Source organism: Gossypium arboreum, chromosome 11 (genome assembly GCF_025698485.1).
Source record: "Gossypium arboreum isolate Shixiya-1 chromosome 11, ASM2569848v2, whole genome shotgun sequence".
Classification (NCBI taxonomy): domain Eukaryota; kingdom Viridiplantae; phylum Streptophyta; class Magnoliopsida; order Malvales; family Malvaceae; genus Gossypium; species Gossypium arboreum.
The window spans coordinates 72,556,226-72,573,721 of record NC_069080.1 but is presented as its reverse complement, the minus strand read 5'-3'; the positions used below and the strand labels follow the sequence as shown (position 1 = coordinate 72,573,721).

Genomic DNA, 17,496 nt, shown 5'->3' with positions numbered 1-17,496 from the left:
AGCCATGTGATCACACAAGTAAATTTCGACAAGGGCCTTAGGGAGATGGGCGATTGCTCTAATTTAATATTAGGGTTAGGTTCTTTTCTTTTCTATCTTGGAGAATTAGGGTTAGCCACTTGAAAGCTTTCTTTCATCTTTTTCGAATTTTCACAAAAGCCGAAAACACAAGTCTATTTCTCATTGTGCCGAATTTTCTTCTTCTCTTTTCCTCCATGTTTTCTCTTCCTTTATGCTTCTCCTTCTAGCCGAAACCTTCTGACCATCTTATTCACCTTCTTTGTCGATCCCATCTTCCATTAAACCTTCATCACCAATCGCCATTAAAAGGCCGAAATCGAAAACTCACTACTTGTGCCGATTTCTCCAAAGCCAAATCCTTCAGTATTTTTGTTCCTTGTGATCAACATTCATCTTCTCTAAACCCTTAATATCTGTCGGCATCGTTACTCCAAGGTTATAGCCTCAAACCATCATCTTCTTCATCACCTAAAAAGTCGAAATACCATAGATTTAGGGACTTATAGCTGAAACTTCAGATCTTCTAGATTCGAGTTCTACCATCATTTAGAGGATAAATCTGCATCAAATCTGCGTAGAAATCAAAGAGGAACAAGTGGTAAGTGCTCATCACTTCAGATCTAGTCTTATTTTACAACTTCGAAAAGTCAAGTCCCTAAAATCTAGGGAGGTCATCGATTTGGGCATATGGCTCTAAGGGTCTTTAACTGATGTTTTCTTTCGGTGACTAGAGTCTTCTTAGCGTTGAATCTAAGGCGTGGTTCATTGGAGCAATCGGATTCGAGCTAACTATCGATTTTGGCAAAAGGTAAGGTTTCAAAGGTTTTAGGGATATGGTTCGATCATGGATAAGTAAGTTTTGGGGGTTTAGTGATTATAGTTTGTAAATAAGAACTGTGCTAATAAATTGTAGAACATCGAAAGGGATCTCGGAAGCAGTCGTCGCAAATCAGGTGTGTACCGAACACCCTTTCTTAGTTTAATTCGGTAAAAGCCGAAATACCGAAATTCTGGCATTTCATGGTCATGTGAGTATGCGAATGCTCTCAAGGCATAGAGTAATTGTTAGATCTGGCACCGCAAGGTGGTAAGCAAGTTCGTGTGACGTTTTAGCATATTTCGGAAAAAGGGCTCGATGGGCCAAAAGCGGGCCCAATGGGCTTACGGACCAATATGGGTAAGAGATGCTAAATTAGCTGTTAGGTAGATGGTGGAATCAAATTGCATAAAACTGATAAAAATTACTGAATTAGCTTGTGTAGTAGCGTAGATCACGAAATTACCCTAAAGAGCAAAATTACCAAATTACCCTAAAGAGCAAAATTACCGATATACCCCTAGGGTTTTAAAATGGTGAACGCATGATTGATTAATGTTGCATTTACATGATATGCTTTTATTAATATCATTGCATGGGATTGGGGTATTAATGGAGGAAGTAGTGAAAGTGGTTCATCCACGTCTTCGGAGGCTTTGCCTCAATCGATCGAATTTGAGTGCGTTCTTTGCAAGCTGTGGTGTGTGAAAGGGTGGGTGGGTTGAGATATTCCCACATGGTGTGTAGGGTTGGTGCAGGCGGTGTAGCGGTTGGTGGGTTGAGTAGTCTCCCGGATGGGCTTGCATTCATTATTACTGTTGTTACTCATGTTCTTGAACGGGCCTATGGGCCACATTGTTATGTAAAAGGGCTAAGGCCTTGCTATTGTGATTCAAAAGGGCTTGACCTCATGTGTCTTGTATATCTGAATAGGGCTTAGGCCCAATGGGCTCGAGCTGATTTGGGCTTTGGATGGGTTTCTGTATACACTGAGTTTTCCCAAACTCACCCCCTTCCTCTTCCATCCTTGCAGGTGAGCCCTAGAATTGGTGGACTTGGAGCTGGGCGGGATTCAGAGTGGCCATGAAGAGTGATTGCCGACTTTAAATAAGTTTAGCTTTTATTTTGGATTATTTTATTATGCTTAAAGTTGTAATAAGGCCGCTCTTTTAATTGATTTTATTTTGGGAATTATTAAACTGGTTAGCACTAGGGTTCGTTTTCTAAAATCTACTTGTTTTTTTAAAAAGAATCACGATGACGCGCAAAGTTTCCGCAAAGTAAATGTTTTCCCAAGAAAATAAATATTTTTAAGCAAACGTTTTGCAACCTTAATCATTTTCTTAAGATGGTCATAATCAAACGGTTTTCTCAAAATTATACGAGATGTTGGAGTGTGGCAATGGCGGTGTGCATGTCTAGGATTGGATCCGAAGGGAGCTTGGTACTTAAGCAGTCCGATGACTCACCTCCTCTTCTTCCTGGTTTCCTACCTGGTGCACAGCTTCCATTCACTTTAACCTACTTTTAAAAGTGTCTTCTACAACACCAACGAAGTTTTCCACCTAAGTAATACGGAATGTTTTGAACGCTTCAATGTGGCACGTCAGATTCGGCCATAACGTCTGGGCCGGGTTTGGGGTGTTACATCTTTGGTTGTGTTTTCTTCGTTCATCTTCGACATAGGAGCAAACTGGATCCTCGAGCAGTCAAGTGTGTTTTCATTAGATACTCTTCCACTTAAAAGGGTTACAAATGATATCATCCGCAATCTAGAAAGTATTATGTAAGTATAGATGTAACATTTCGTGAGGAAGAACCCTACTTTTCTTCATCATACCAATTTCAAGTGGAGGTTATTGAAAATGAAGAGATGACACATTATTCTGTTACTCTTCTGAGCGAGAATTTAGTTCTAGTAAAGACTTTGGCTCAAGAGAAGACTAGTGGACAGTTGTTAGATAAGCTTGATTTAAGGACACTAGAAAAGGCAATAAAGATGTCATTATACAATCTACTTTATGCCCTGACTGTTCACTGTCAGGTGAGTCTCCTTTACCTCCGATTGCTACTGATTTGAAATTACTAATAGCCTAATAAAAAGGTGTTAGAACTTGCACTTCATATTCTATCTCTGATTTTATCTCTTATGATTCCTTATCCCCATCCTATAGAACTTTTGCTTTGTCTTTGTTCTCTATGTTCCACAAGATTGGAGAGAAGCTATCACTGATTCAAGATAGAAGAAGGCTATGATTGAATAAATGAAGACTTTAGCAAAAAATGAGACGTGAGAACTAATTAATCCTCCTGATAGGCAAAAAATGGTTGGCTGCAAATGGATGTTTATTATCAAATATAATGCTGATGGTTCAATTGAAAGACTCAAAGCCAGATTAGTAGTGCAAGGATTCACTGAGACATATGGAGTGGATTATTAAGAACATTTGCTCCAGTTGCTAAATTGAACAGATTAGGATCATTTTATCATGTGTAGCAATTCTTGACTGGGACTTACAGCAGTTTGATGTAAAGACTTCCTTCTTACATAAGACCTAGAAGAAGAAGTATATAAGAAAGTTCCTTCAAGGTTCGAGGATAAAAATACTCAATGAAAGGTATGTTGATTGAAAAAGGCCCTATATGGACTAAAATAATCTCCCAGAGCCTGGTTTGACAGATTTATTAAGGCCGTGGTTTTGTTTGGCTATCGACAAAGTAATGCTGATCATACCCTCTTTATAAAACATCACAAGAGTAAGATTACTCTTCTTATAATTTATGTTGATGACATAATTATGACAGGAGATGACAAGGAAGAAATGGCCCAGCTTAAGAAACAATTGGCTCAAGAATTCGAAATAAAAGACTTAGGAAAATTACAATATTTTCTTGAAATAGAAGTAGCCAGATCGAAAGAGGGAATTTTTATTTCCCAAAGAAAATATGTTTTAAATCTTCTGATAGAGACTGACATGTTAGGTTGCAAACCAGCCGAATCACCTATTAAGAGTAATCACAAGTTAAAAGCAAGGATCAATGAAACAGTAGATAAAGGGAGATATCAAAGGCTTGTCGAATGTTTGATTTATCTCACTCATACTCAACCTGATATAGCCTATGTTGTTAGTTTGGTAAGCCAAACTATGCATGATCCTCGTGAAGCTCATATGCAAGCAACATTGCGAATTTTGTGCTATTTGAAGTCTGCACCAAGCAAAAGTATTCTCTTTTAAAAAAAGTCATCTCAAGATAGAAGTATTTATAGATGCAGATTGGGCTGGCTCTCTTGATGACATAAAGTCTACAACAGGTTATTGTACTCTTTTGAAAGGAAATTTAGTCACTTGGAGAAGCAAGAAACAAAGTGTTGTGGCTTGATCAGGTGCAGTGGCTGAGTATAAGGCCATGGCTCAAGGAGTGTGTGATCTTTTATGGCTACAAAAAGTATTGAAAGAGCTGAAGTTGTTGAACAAATATGGATCAACCTTGTACTATAACAACAAGGTGGCCATCAGCATAGCTCAAAATCCAGTACAACGCGATAGAACCAAACACATCGAAATAGATCATCATTTTATCAAGGAAAAAGTAGCCAGTGGTTTCGTAAGTCTATCTTACCTAACATCCGAAAAAACAGTAAACTGATGTTTTTACTAAAGGGCTCAACTGTAAGACTTATCATAATATTTTTTACAAGTTAGGCATGTGAAACATCTATACACCAACTTGAGAGGGAGTGTTGAGAATCTTTGATTATTTGATATTATTAAATAGTACCTTTAGAGATTACAACTGATATTTTTTAGAGATTCTAATTAAGAGATATTATTTCCTTAGTTGCTAAATCCTACATGTATATATAGTTGTACATATTTTTAAAAAATTTATACTTTGATAGAGTTTTTTCCTCAATGCATTAGAGTATTTATCTCTAATTTCATCAAGTTACCTTTCATATGTGTATGTAACTAGTATAAATAACCTATTGCATAAAGGATGGAACTAGACCAACCAAGCACTAAGTAATGTAGGCTATTGATTCTTGTTGGAGAATCTCATAGATTATTTAGCTATAAATATTGTGTAGTGTTGTAATCTCTTATAATTTAGCTGTTATTGTTCTAGATTTGTAGGGATAGACAAATTTGTAGACATAAACTAGTTTATAAGGTTAGACTAATTTTTTTAGGATCCTAATTTCTTTCCTAGAATAACCATTGTATTTTTCTATTGATAGAGGCGCATACTTATCATTTGGAATAAAACAAAAAAAGATTTCATGGTATCAAAGCTAGGTATTGTAGAAAACTATTCTAGATTCACTTACATCCTTCATTGTTAAAACTTTAACCTAAAAATCGTTCTGCCTTCATTACTAAATGTCATGCTTAAATGGTTGGAATCCAAAGCAATTCCTCAAATCCTCTTAAAAATAGTGAATCAAATGAACTATTAAATTTGAATCAGATCCACATTTAAATGTTAGGAAAAGAGCCTTTACCATCTCTAAATGAAGTTTTCTCAATAATTCATAGTGAGGGAAGTCATAGGGCAGTTATGTTATAATCGCAAACCGTAGAAGGGTCACCCACTTCATCCACTAAGGAAAAAAGAAAAATGAGAAAGAGTTGAATCGAGAAGGAATCTACTGCACTTATTGTAAATAACTGTCACCAAACTTAAGAGACATGCTGGAAACACAATAGGAAGCCTCTAGGTGTAGGTTGAGACAAATAAGGCCAGAGGTAACATGTTTTTCTTTACCGATGTTGAAAATTCAAACCAAATTGGGCGAGTAAGTGAAAAACTCCTTAAAGAAGAGATTAAAAGGTTATAAAATCTACTTAGATGCCTCGAAAAACCTAATGCATCATGTGCATTAGCTCAAACAAGTATGTTTCCTTATTCTTGTGCTCTTTGTGCCACTAATACTCTTAACAAAAGCTCTTAGGTCATAGACTAAAGGGCTATTGATCATAGATGAATCATTTATCTTTATTCCAAGACAAAGAGTTCCCAATCATTATCCCAAAAATATCTTACATGTTCCCAAATTGTTTATGAATCTTATGTCTATTAGAAAAGTAATCAAATATTTGAGTTACTTTGTGATTTTCTATTTTACTCGTGCTTTTAGGATTTGGCCAAAAAGAGGTTTACTGGGTTTGCTAAAGGAAAGGGACTGCCACTATATCTTAGAGGCCAAAAGTGGAAGTGGCAACCAACCTTCATCCTCCTATTTTCTAAACACATATCTTCAAACAAAGAGAAGATTTGCCTATACCATTATCACCAAGGACAACCTCCATTTTCTTTACTGAAAAAACTCTTTGCTGTTCAAATATATTTATATAGATAGTTTAATTTGTGATGTTTCCAAGTTGGTTAAGCACCATCTGTTCCCTTTCCTTTAGGCAATAATAAATCATCTTTACTTTTCTCATTAATCACTTAGATATGTGGGGACCATTGACAAAGGCAAAATGGTTTGTTGTATTCATTGTTGATTGCACAAGGATGACGTGTCTTTCTTGAAAAAATAAATTGGTTAAAAATATGTCATAAGACTTTATACTCTTATAATGTTATGAATTTAGTCCCTATACTTCCATTTCATGAAATTTAGTCATACTTTTCAAATTTCAAATTTCAAGTCCAACTAGTAACACTGTTAAATTTGTTGCTATGACATTTTTTAAATTAAAAAAATACTCACTTGGTACCCATGTAATTAAAAAAAAAACTTTGTAATTAACTTGAATTTAACAAAAAAAATCATGAAATAAAGGTACAGGAGCTAAATTCCTAATTTTCAAAAAGTACAAGAACTTCTGGCATAACTGAGTGAACTATTTTCCTTTTTTCAAATGATCAAAAACCAATTCGAAGTGAGATTTAAAGGTTTAAGGACTGCTAATGCAAGGCATTATTTTAACCTAATCTTGTCACATTTCTTTAAAAGGGAAATGCTCATTCATTACTCCTCATGTGTAGATACTCCTTAGCAAAATAGTGTGGCTGAACACAAAAATTGACATTTACTTGAAGTCTAAAGAGCTCTATTATTTCTAATTTCAAAATAGGATCCTTCAAAAGTTCTAGGTTTCAAGAGACCTACAAAAGTACTCAAATTCCATTTTCATGACACTAACCGCCAAACGTCTTCCGACAGTTTTTGGGTGAGTTAGTTTTGTTTATATTCACAACAAAGGGAAATTTGACCCACGAACCCTAAAATGCATCTTTGTAGGTTATTCCTCCACATAAAAGGGTATAAATAATGTTTTCATCCTTCATCACTATTTTCTTTTTGTTTTTATTGATGTAACATTAGTTACAAGGAAACTCTTTCCTCCTAAATCTTATCTTCAGGGGAGAAAAATATTAAGGAAGAAGATAATAATGATGACTTTTTATTGCTACCACCTTTGCCAACTACTGCATCAGACCAAGTTCCCTAAATACTGTGAAGAATGGACACATTGAAGGGCCCCTCGTACTTGAACCATCCCAGTGTCCGACACAAACATGCCGAAATACGTATTAAACATGTCAGGGCACAAAAAAATATAATAAAGAACTGGACACGATCAGATATGCTCAAAACACGTGAGCACGGGATTTTGGTGGCTGAAATCATCAAAAAGTGGTAAACCTCTATTTGAAATGCAAATATACACTTTTTTTTTGTCAAGACTATAAAAAATTCAATCTTGTGCATGTAATTAGGAGACTAAGAGGGATATAATGAGAGTATTTTGTAATTACTCCAACACCATTAATGGTGGCCAACAGTGGCAATGATAACACTAGTTCTAGGGTGAAGAAAAAGACAGAGAAGGAAATAAATGAGAGATATGAACAGATGAAAATATTATTTTAATATATAATATGTAAGAAATTATTTTACTGTTGTGTCTTGTCATATTCGTGTCCTTGATTTTTAAATTTGTTGTGTCGCTGTGTTCATGTCATATCATAATCATATTGGATGTCCCTTCTTCATAGCCTTATATATTACCAAAAGAGGCTTAACTTCAGCCAAGTTCCTATTTTATCACCTAAAGAAACTCAGTTCCAACCAAGTTGTGATATCCCGAATTAGGGCCTAATCGAAATAGTGATTTCGGGAGTACAAATCCGATATAGAAATAATTATTTTATGATTATTTTGAGGTCTATAATATGATTGCATGATTGTGTGAAAATTTCGTAAAGAAATTCTATGCATAAAGTGTTAATTTAAAGTTAGGGACTAAATTGAATAAGTTACAAAACTTGCATTCTAGAAGTATCTAGTATGAAATTTCTTTGAAATATTAATTAGGAGGTCTTAAATAGCAATTTGACCAATTTCTAAATTTATGGGGAAAAATTGGACATGGATGGAATTTTTGAAAGTTTAGTAAGGAAGGGTATTTTGGTCATTTGAATATTAAATGAAATAAAATGGGAAAAATAACACAAAAATGATCATCTTCTCCATAAGTTGCTGCCAAATTTTTCTCTCCACCATATCTAGGGTTTCAACACTTTTAAGCCTTGATTGTAAGTGATTTCTATGCCCATTTTTAATGTACTTTACATTTTTGAAATCCTCGTAGCTCGGTTTAACTATTTCTACCAATATTTTGAGCTAGGGTTTATATTTAAAATTTTATGCATGGATGATATGTTTGAATTTTTATGTTTTATGGTAGAATATGAAGTTTGAGATTGTGTTAAACAACTTTTGCTAAGCGATTTTTCGTAAAAACGAGTAAAATGACATAATCGATAAAAATACCTAATATTCATAAGTACATGTTAGAGTGTGAATTTGATGTTGCTATAGAAAAAAAAATGATCAGCATGTCATAAAACATAAGAAAATAGGATGAGGTTTAATTTACAAGCCTTGGGGAAAAAGTGTAAATATGTGAAAGTTTAGGGGCAAAATAGTAATTTTGCCAAAGTTCGTACTAGGGGCTGTTTTGATGAATGTGTGTATTAAATAAATTAATTTGGTATTATAGATCAAGAGAAAAGAGATTCGAGTCGAGATCGGGGGAAAAATAAATATTCTTGTTTTGTATCGAGGTAAGTTCATATGTAAATATTATAATATAACCGTTATTTTAAATCATTTAATGCTATTTATACGATATTATGATTGTTATCATGCAATTCTATGTTTTGTGGTCATTGTTGGACAACATGCAAAAATTTTATGAATTATGTGAAAAATGTGAAAGACTATTGAAGTATTGTCATTAGTATTCCCAGGAGAATGGTAAAAAAGTATGAAGGAGGAAAGTCCCGTTGAACCTTAGGAATAGATTCGGATATTTGGGCATCTGAACTCGTTGAGTTGAGTCTGAGTTCACTTATGGATGCGAATGCCCGAACTCGTTGAGTTGAGTCCAAGTTCACTTATGGATGCGAACGCCCGAGCTCGTTGAGTTGAGTTCGAGTTTGCTTATGGGCGGGTTACATGGTAGCTTGGCTACATATGTGGCACTTATGTGTAAACTTTCCAAGTATCCGAGTTATATTCCGATGTGTTCAACGGGTAAAATTCTAATGAAATGGAAGAATACTCAATATGCAAGTGACGTATTAGTAAGTGTTGTGGAATGGGCACTTTGGATAGGTATGTACTTAACCCTCGGGTTGAGACTTGATACGACAACAATAATATAGTAAGACGATGAATGATGAATAGAAATGTGATATATGTTTTGGTGATATTATGCTAATGTTGGTTGGTATAATTGCTTTGTTAAGTTATTTTTTATTTGCATATGAACTTACTAAGCATTTATGCTTACTCCCTCCCTTCCATTCCTTGTATTTTTGACAAGCCGGTTTGGAAATCAGGACGGTCGGAGGCACGCTCACACTATCAACGAACCATCTCGGTATGATGGCTTGCATATTTTGGGAATATAGCATGTATAGCATTATAATCCTTTTGTGTATATAATCTTATGATATAGCTCATGGATGGCATGGAAATGTTTGAGAATGATTAGCTATTGGAGTGGCTAATCGAGATTATATTTGATAACACGTATGCTTTATGTGCTAACTAATCTATGGAAATCCATAAAATGGTGAAATTTGCTATAAAACAGAATCACACAGCAGCAGTGACGTGAGTTTGAAAAATCACTAAAAATAGTAGAGATAGAATTAGATGATAGAATAAAATATGGAATTGAAGATTACTGAATCTATTTTCATTTGGAAGAAACCAAATAGGTAAAAGAGTTGTATTTTATGAAATATTTATGTTTTGGTGAAACAGGGTCAAAGCAATTTCTGAATCCCCTGTTCTAAAGTTAAAAATTCACCATAAATTGTAAAAAAACAATTAGGAGTTGTATCTTACATGTATGAAATCCTTATTGAGTATTTTATGAGAAACAAACGACATAGTCATTGAAACTCTGGACAGGGATATATCTGATCCGTAATACATAAGAGTCAGAGTAGTCGAGCCTTGAAACAGGGGAGATTTTAACTAATAAATTGTACTAATTGGCCCAACCAAAAATTCTAGAAAAAAATTTAGTAAGTAAATATATGAGTCTATTTTCTTGAAAAATTTACAGAATTGGATTTCAAGTTTCATAACTCGAGATATGAATTTTTTAGCGACTGTGACGCAGTTAGCCAGCTTGTCTGGAAATTCTAAAATAAATTGTTTGAGCTGTTTAATTAATGAATTAAGTCCGTTAACACCTTGTGCGCGACTCCGGCGATAGTCTCGAGTACGGGGGCGTTACACAAGTTCCTAACCAAGAAACCATGAGCCAAGCAGAAGCAAGGCATATCCTGACAAGCCAATTAAAACTACTGAAAATCCACTCTTAGCATACTCATGAAGAAAAGTGTCCAATCCCTTAATGGTGCAAGTTCAAGAGTCTAATCCAAACGCAGGTATGGAAATACAAAATCTTTATCCTATTTGATGACCTAAATGTTCTCATAACTATTAGAAAAGGAACTCGAAGTTGCACTCAACAGCCAATATTCCATTTTGTTTGTTTAAACAAAATTTCACCAAAACACAAGAGTTTCTCACTCAAATAAACTTTATTTCTGTACCATAAAGCTTTCAAGAGGCACTTAGAGATAAGAATTGGAAAATGCTATGAATGAGGAAATGATTGCGTTAAATAAAAACCAAGCTTAGGAAATAGTAGATTACTCAAAAAGGAAGAAACTTATTTGATGCAAGTGGGTTTTTCAATAAATTTTAAGGTTAAAAGCTCTTTGAAAGATATAAGGTGGGACTAGTAGCTAAGGGATACGCTCAAATTTATGGGGTGGATTATCAAGAAACATTTGCACCTATCACAAAAATGAATACAAAACGCATACTCTTGTCTATTGCAACTAGGTGTTTGCAGGAATTTGATGTGCAAAGTGCATGCTTACATGGTAATCTAGAGGAAATAGTGTTCATCGAACCAAAGAAAGTTTTGTATGGCTGAAACAATCGCCTCAGACTTGGTCTGAAAGATTCACAAAGATGATGGTTAGAATAAATTACAAAAGAAGTCAAGGGGGCCATATCTTCTTTATCAAACACTCGATTGAGGGAATAGTTATACTATTGATTGTGTATGTAAGTAACATAATTGAGACTAAAAAACAGATTAGCACAAGAGTTTGAGATTAAAGATCTTAGAAGACTCAAATATTACTTGGGAATTAAAGTGGCTAGGTCAAAAGAAGGAATTTTTATGACTCAACAAAAATATAATCTTGACCTTCTTCGAGAAACGAGAATGTTGGTATGTAAGACAATTTATACACCCATAGAACAGAACCACAAACTGAGTGAAGCAAAATATGACGAAGTTTTGATAAGGAAAGATACCAGAAGGAAGATATATATATATATATATATGTTGTAAGTGTGATAAGTCAGTTCATGCACGATCGAAAAATTGTTCACCTTCAAGCTGCCTAGGGATATTTCAGTATCTCAAAACTACTCCTGGAAAAGGTATTACATTTAGGAAGAATACAAATCAAATTGATGAAGACCATACAGATGTGGATTGGGCTGGTTCTATCGCCAACAGGAGATTGACTACCAGGTGTTGAACTCTACTTTGTGGGAATTTATTGACATGTAAGAGTAAAAAGCAGCCAATGGTAGCAAGATCAAGTGCAAAGGCAAAGTTTAGGGCCATGGACCAAGGCATTTGTGAACTCTTATGGATAAAGATTAGTTTTCCAGATCTTAAGGTTAAATGGAATGGGCCAATGAGGTATTGTAACAACACTATTAATATCACCCACAATCCAATTACCAATACTTCATAAAGAAGAAGTTAGAAAGTAGATTAATTCCCATGCTCTATGTTCCTACACGGGGGCAGTTGGTAGACATATTAACTAAGGGGTTAGCTTATACTTCATTTCAAGAGATTACTAGCAAGCTGGGAAAGGAGAACATCTTTTCACCAGCTTGGGGGCAACTGTTGGAGAATCTCATGGATTATTTAGTTATAAGTACTGAATTGCTGTAAACTCCTATTATTTAGATATATTATTGTTCCAGATTTGTAGGGATAGCCTGATTTTCGGGATAGGATCCTGATTTCATTCCTAGAATTTTTCTTGTATCTTTGTCTAAATAGAAGCACATAGCAATCATTTGAAATAAGAAACAAAAATGATTTCTTCAATTCTTAATAGTACCAACATGGAACCAGTAAGATTTGAGAGCAAAACTAGAGGAAAACACAATCAAAACAGAAAATAGAAGAGAATACCTCATCTACTAGAGGTTCAGTTTCCAAAATAGCATGCACATTTGCAGCTTCCAGAGCAAGAAGCTCTCGCTTCAACCGCTCAGAAAATGCTTCTGCTTCACAAACGCCCATGACATAACTGTGTACCATGTTATGATCAAACGCATTGGGATAGCATTACGTGCTTCAACATTTACAAACCAAACACAAAAAATATATATGAAATAAAAAAATAAAATAAACAGTATATTACTTTTCAGTTATGCAAATGAAACTGACGATGAAGGAAAAGAGCTCAAGAATCATAGACTATCAAGGAACCATGACGACTAGAATCATATCTTCAAGCTTTTTGCTCTGTTTTCAAATAATTGATATGACTCCCAAGATAAAGACCGCACTCATACACACATATCACCATGAAGAATAGAACTGTGACTTCACCTGTGATCTAACCATCTCAGCAATTTGGCAGATGATACATGTAATTTTCTTTTTTTTTTTTTTTGGATAAATGATTCTTGGAAATTTTATTTTTTAAAAGAACTAAATGCAACATATATAATTTGAACACTCAATGCCTTATGTCACTCAATTTTCATTAGCATTTTAGCATTTCATAGTTTAAAAAGGTATCTGAATACTCGATTAAGGGTGAAGAACATCTGAATTTCACTGAAGAACCTTAGAACTGTACAAAGGAACAACATACGTGCCCAAAAGAGCCTCCATGTCCTCTTCCTCGGCTTGAGAGACAAGTTCCTTTTCAACAGTCACATCCAAGTCACCGTCTATTACTGTACTTGGAACTGGACCATCTTGCTGATTCTTTTGAGTAGTAACCGAGGGTGTATGTTCCTAGATACAATATACAAGTCCAATCCATGAACGAAAAGAGAAAAATTGAAATAAGATTTCTTGAATTTAATGTTAATGTACTTAAAATTCCAAGCAAAATCATAATTTGACATTGAAATTATAATAATGACCACCAAGCCACAAGGACCAGAAGTTTAGAATATCCTTAATCTTGGCCACTAGGCATCAGCAACTGAAAGCTTATTTTACGCTCTGTTCTCTATGAGTTTCAAGTAATCTATAACTTGCATAAAGAAATGATTTAGTATCACTCAACAGTGAAGGATTTAGGAAGAATAAAGTCATCAAATTCACCTTAGCCCAAAGGGCCATTTCCACGACATCTATACCAACAATTTTCGGTATACGACCAAGTACATCTCTGCAAATGTTTAAGATACATAATAACAGGCGGTTCCTGCAAAAACATTTAAGGACATAGAAATAAATAATCATAGGCAACAATAGCCAACTGTAAATAGAACAATTACGAAAAGAAGATAAGTGTAATTTTGTTAAAGAACCGTAAAATGAGCAAAAAGAAACATCCCAAAAAAAAAAGGTGATATCTTCAGTCCATAGCTATTTCAATCCACCTGTCGTCACTGTTGCGCATAGTCCACTGAGGTGGAGTAACACTTTGACTTCTAAGGTTATCAAATCCCTATAAGAAGTTTAGTTATATGCTGAAGAAAAAATCCAAAGCAGACAGAATGCGTGCACAATATAAATCATAATGTATTTACATGTTGAATATTAGAATCCATTGAATCAATTGTTTTAAATATCAAAAAATAATATATCGTATTTTTACAATCAATTATTAACAAAGAAAATTTTATCACTTTTGGTGCTAAAAATATTGATGTTAATATACAAATACAACAAAAGAATGCCATATAATATAAAAGACTATTCAAAGAAACAGTAAATTATTTCTAGACTGAGCGTTTAAATTATGTAAGAACGGTTATATCTTACATAAACTAAAAAAATGGAACAAAATTTGCCCGAACACAACCCCAAATCCAAAAATGACCAGAACCCAAAGAGCTTAACCCACTAGTGACTCAAACCCAAAAAGACTGAAAGCCTAAATGACCCCGTTCAAACTGCCCAACTGCAATGTCTAAGGGAGAGAATGGAAAAGAAGTTTAAGGGAAAAATACATTCTACTTCTGCTCAATTGCTTCATCAAGTCACCTAGTTACTAAACAGTGTTTGGCCTACAGGAGTAGAAAAAGATCGAACAACATACAGCACTCAAAAGAATATTGTTACTCAGACAACCAAAAGAAAAGGAACCAAAGAAAGAGCTCACCAATGTAAAAGTACATCCACTAGGATCATTAGATTGAACCTCCACCTTCGAAAGATGCTTCAGTTTGTATAACTCAGCAGCCTGTACAATTTCAAAACTTCATATGTCATATCTAACAATCAATCACACTAGAATACCTATTAGTTAAGACTAAAGAATCTCATCTTTAACCCAATGGTTACCTGACTTTGTGTTGGACATTAATGAATTTTGCTTTCTTTTTATTCTACAATTATTCTCTACTCAGTAATGCAAAAGTGATTTCATAAATGCTTGTATGTTTCACATGAGAAGGTAGACATGGCTAAGCTCTATTTTTGTTATATGTAATAATACTCTTTACTTTTTATCAATAGCATATTTCAGTAGAACAGGGAAATATATGATCTATAAGAACAATAAACAAAGCTGTATCCCACCTTATCATGGCCATCTTATGATTTTTGATTCAGCAATAACGCACAGAAAAGACAATAAATCACACGCTGATAATTTATTCTCGTAGCATGTCAACCTTGTATGACCAACAATTTTCAACTACGTTAGCATAATAAAGCGAAAGACACAAGCAACGGTACCACCAAGTCCTAGCAAAAAAATGATGGAGGACCACAGCTTCAGAGATCACAATCTATCACAGTAAAGCAAATTCAACCATGCGATGGCCACCGTTATAATTCCGAGTTCAGTTTTTGTATGCTACTAAGTGTAACACTGTAGCAATGCTTACTCAATAAAGAACCATGAACTCGTAAGATAATCTTTCTAGGCAATTCTTATTTGCCTAAGACCTGTTAACTTAAATTTAAAAGACTATAATAAGGACAATTACCTCAATAACGCCTCCAGTAGAATACTTCAAGACTCGCAGAAAAGCTTTAGTCCGCTGACCTTTTGCTTTAGCTGCATAAGCCATAGGCTTTCATGAGGACAAGCAATAAAGGGCCTTGCACGAATATGAGAACATTTCAAGCATCCAACAAAACAAGAGCCCCGCAGAAGACGAATATGGAAACACATTTCACTTCAGATCTAATGATATTATTTTAATTGAAGAACCGTTGCAAATCACAGCTAATATTCGTGAATTTGAATTGTTCTACCGGTTTTGCACAATGACACCATCGTAAAGGTTAGTTCGGTAGCCCACTATCGCGTTATGTAATTCAGCATAATGAATGAAATCTCGATCGAGAAGAAGCAAAATAATATATATATTCAATACATCCTAAATCCAGGTTAAGGAGAGGGCGTACTGGAGATAGCAATGATTCTGGGTTTAGCCATGTTTTGGCGCCCCATTGCCATTGGTCCCAATTTGCTAGTAACACTACTAACACTAGTTTTTCCCCACATCCCATGGCTTTTAACGACGCGAATCGACATCACGACCTTCTGCTTGGTGTCTTCGATGGCGGCCTGGCAAGCTCGCCTTAGCTCCGCGTCGTCTGCGCTCGATTTCGCCATTTCCTATTCCTTGGATTTTCTCCTTCCTTCAACCGCTGTGAGCTTCCCAGGTTCCCAATCTCCGGGAAAGAGTGCGAAATGTGAAAAATGTGTGATTAACAGTTAACTGTAACGAACCAAACGAAATGAAAATTAATAATAATAAATTTTAAAAAGCGATATATGCTAGCTTTTGATTTGTGAGAATAATACGCACCCGTATAAATCGGGTTTGAAGTTTGAATTTTGAAGGCTCTAACTTCAACTTTTTTTAAGAAACAAATAGGAGACACCATAATTTGTGAAAAATGAATGGGCTAGTTTATTTTTGAAAAATGGTTTTTTGAAAAGTGTTTTTTTTTAACCTTCAAACTCTTTTTTTAATAAGAGTAATTGTTTTATCATTCAATTAGACATTTATTAACTTTTAAAGAGTATTCTTTTAAAGTAATATCTTAAAATTTTAGGTTAACAAATTGAGTAGTAATGGGAAGTAATTAAACTATTTTTCTTCACAAATCTCATGGTTACAAATTGATCATAGAATACTCTTATACCAATTGAAAGAGCATTGTTTGTAGTTGTTCCAACTCAATGTTTCAACCATTGTTGGAGCAAAGTATAGTTGGAACAAAATAATTTATTACAAAAGTGAAGTAGGGAACAAAGTAATGAGATAATAAAGATCAAATAGGATCTACTAATACTACTTTATAGAGTTTCACTCAAAAAATAATTTTACAAAATAATTAACTCTATATAACTATTAGCTTAAGCTCAATCTAATATAAATAATTGCATTTCTAATATCAAACTCAAATTATTACAATCACTTTTTTAAATAACCTTACTTTACCATCTACGTAAATTATCCAAGGAATGCCTAACATATAAAGCAAAGATAGTCAACTAGTTGACTAGAAAACATTCCAAAAACACACCCTCTTGTGCGTTGATATTGCTTATTTATATGCCTCAATGGATCAGCTTTAAAGTGAAAGATTACTTCACAAATTGTTCTATTAATCTTCGAAATAGAGCTTCATCTCCAAGAAATTTAAAGTCGATCAAATCCTTGAAAGATAACGATAAAGTTCAACATGTTTAAAACTTGGGTAAACTATTAAAATATTTAATTTTGCTTGTCTCAGGTTATATTTTAATCACTTATTTTTAAAATTTTACGTTTTAATCATTTATGTCATCGAGTTGTAACATTTTAGTCACTAAGCATTAATTGACATTAACGTTGTAATAGTAATCTGACGTGACACATT

At 34.3% G+C, this 17,496-nt stretch overlaps 1 protein-coding gene across 1 annotated transcript in view; it reads right to left on the bottom strand.

The window, feature by feature from the left end:
- LOC108471359 (exocyst complex component SEC3A-like) overlaps positions 1–16,625 on the bottom strand; it is a 43,126-nt gene extending 26,501 nt beyond the window's left edge. Inside the window, exons 1-8 of the mRNA XM_053022406.1 lie at positions 16,437–16,625; positions 16,030–16,346; positions 15,606–15,676; positions 14,774–14,854; positions 14,049–14,116; positions 13,768–13,870; positions 13,307–13,452; positions 12,616–12,733 (exon numbers count right to left, since the gene is read on the bottom strand). Of these exons, the coding sequence (XP_052878366.1) occupies positions 12,616–12,733; positions 13,307–13,452; positions 13,768–13,870; positions 14,049–14,116; positions 14,774–14,854; positions 15,606–15,676; positions 16,030–16,240 (798 nt within the window). The 5' untranslated portion in view covers positions 16,241–16,346; positions 16,437–16,625. The remainder of the gene's footprint in view (positions 1–12,615; positions 12,734–13,306; positions 13,453–13,767; positions 13,871–14,048; positions 14,117–14,773; positions 14,855–15,605; positions 15,677–16,029; positions 16,347–16,436) is intronic.
- Positions 16,626–17,496: the final 871 nt, after the last annotated feature.